Source organism: Fulmarus glacialis, unplaced genomic scaffold (assembly GCF_000690835.1).
Source record: "Fulmarus glacialis isolate BGI_N327 unplaced genomic scaffold, ASM69083v1 scaffold46424, whole genome shotgun sequence".
In the NCBI taxonomy this organism is placed as follows: Eukaryota; Metazoa; Chordata; class Aves; order Procellariiformes; family Procellariidae; genus Fulmarus; species Fulmarus glacialis.
In genome coordinates this window covers 1-424 of record NW_009209561.1, presented here as the reverse complement: position 1 = coordinate 424, position 424 = coordinate 1, and the positions used below count along the sequence as shown (strand labels likewise).

General features: G+C 42.0%; 1 protein-coding gene across 2 annotated transcripts in view; it reads right to left on the bottom strand.

Annotated features, from left to right (window-relative positions):
• The window catches only part of METTL5 (methyltransferase like 5), a 4,420-nt gene extending 4,204 nt beyond the window's left edge, over nucleotides 1-216 (bottom strand). Inside the window, exon 1 of one of the 2 annotated variants that reach the window (XM_009576873.1) lies at nucleotides 92-216. In XM_009576873.1, coding sequence (XP_009575168.1) covers nucleotides 92-200 — 109 coding nt within the window. In that variant the 5' untranslated portion in view covers nucleotides 201-216. The remainder of the gene's footprint in view (nucleotides 1-91) is intronic. The other variant, XM_009576872.1, reaches the window with a different exon arrangement.
• Between the last annotated feature and the right edge of the window lie 208 nt (nucleotides 217-424).

The window sequence follows — 424 nt, the reverse complement described above, 5'->3', positions numbered from 1 at the left end:
AATGCAGTAGAAACACTTTTTTTTTTTTTCAATTTTGAAGTGCTGATCAAGAACTAGTAGAAGAGACAACAGTGCTGTAGGTAACCTCTACCTGCAATATGAGGTCTTGTTGGATACTGTTCAAGGAGCAGTTTTGGACTTTCAAAAGTATCAACTTGTTGAAGACAGCTTTCCAGTTCTTTAAGCTTTAATTTCTTCATGTTTATAGTTTAACTAAGGAAGATAATGTGTAATCAGTTACAACAATATAAATAAACTACGTATTATCTTAAATTATTTTATACTTAAAATCCCACTGTACTCCTCAACGTTTCCCAGTGCTTCCATGCAGCTGTTTTCAGGGATCCAGCTGACCGCGCACCGACGACGGGGGACAAGCGCGGCGCCGGCTAACGCGAGGCCGTTCCCGGGCCGCGGCTGCCCC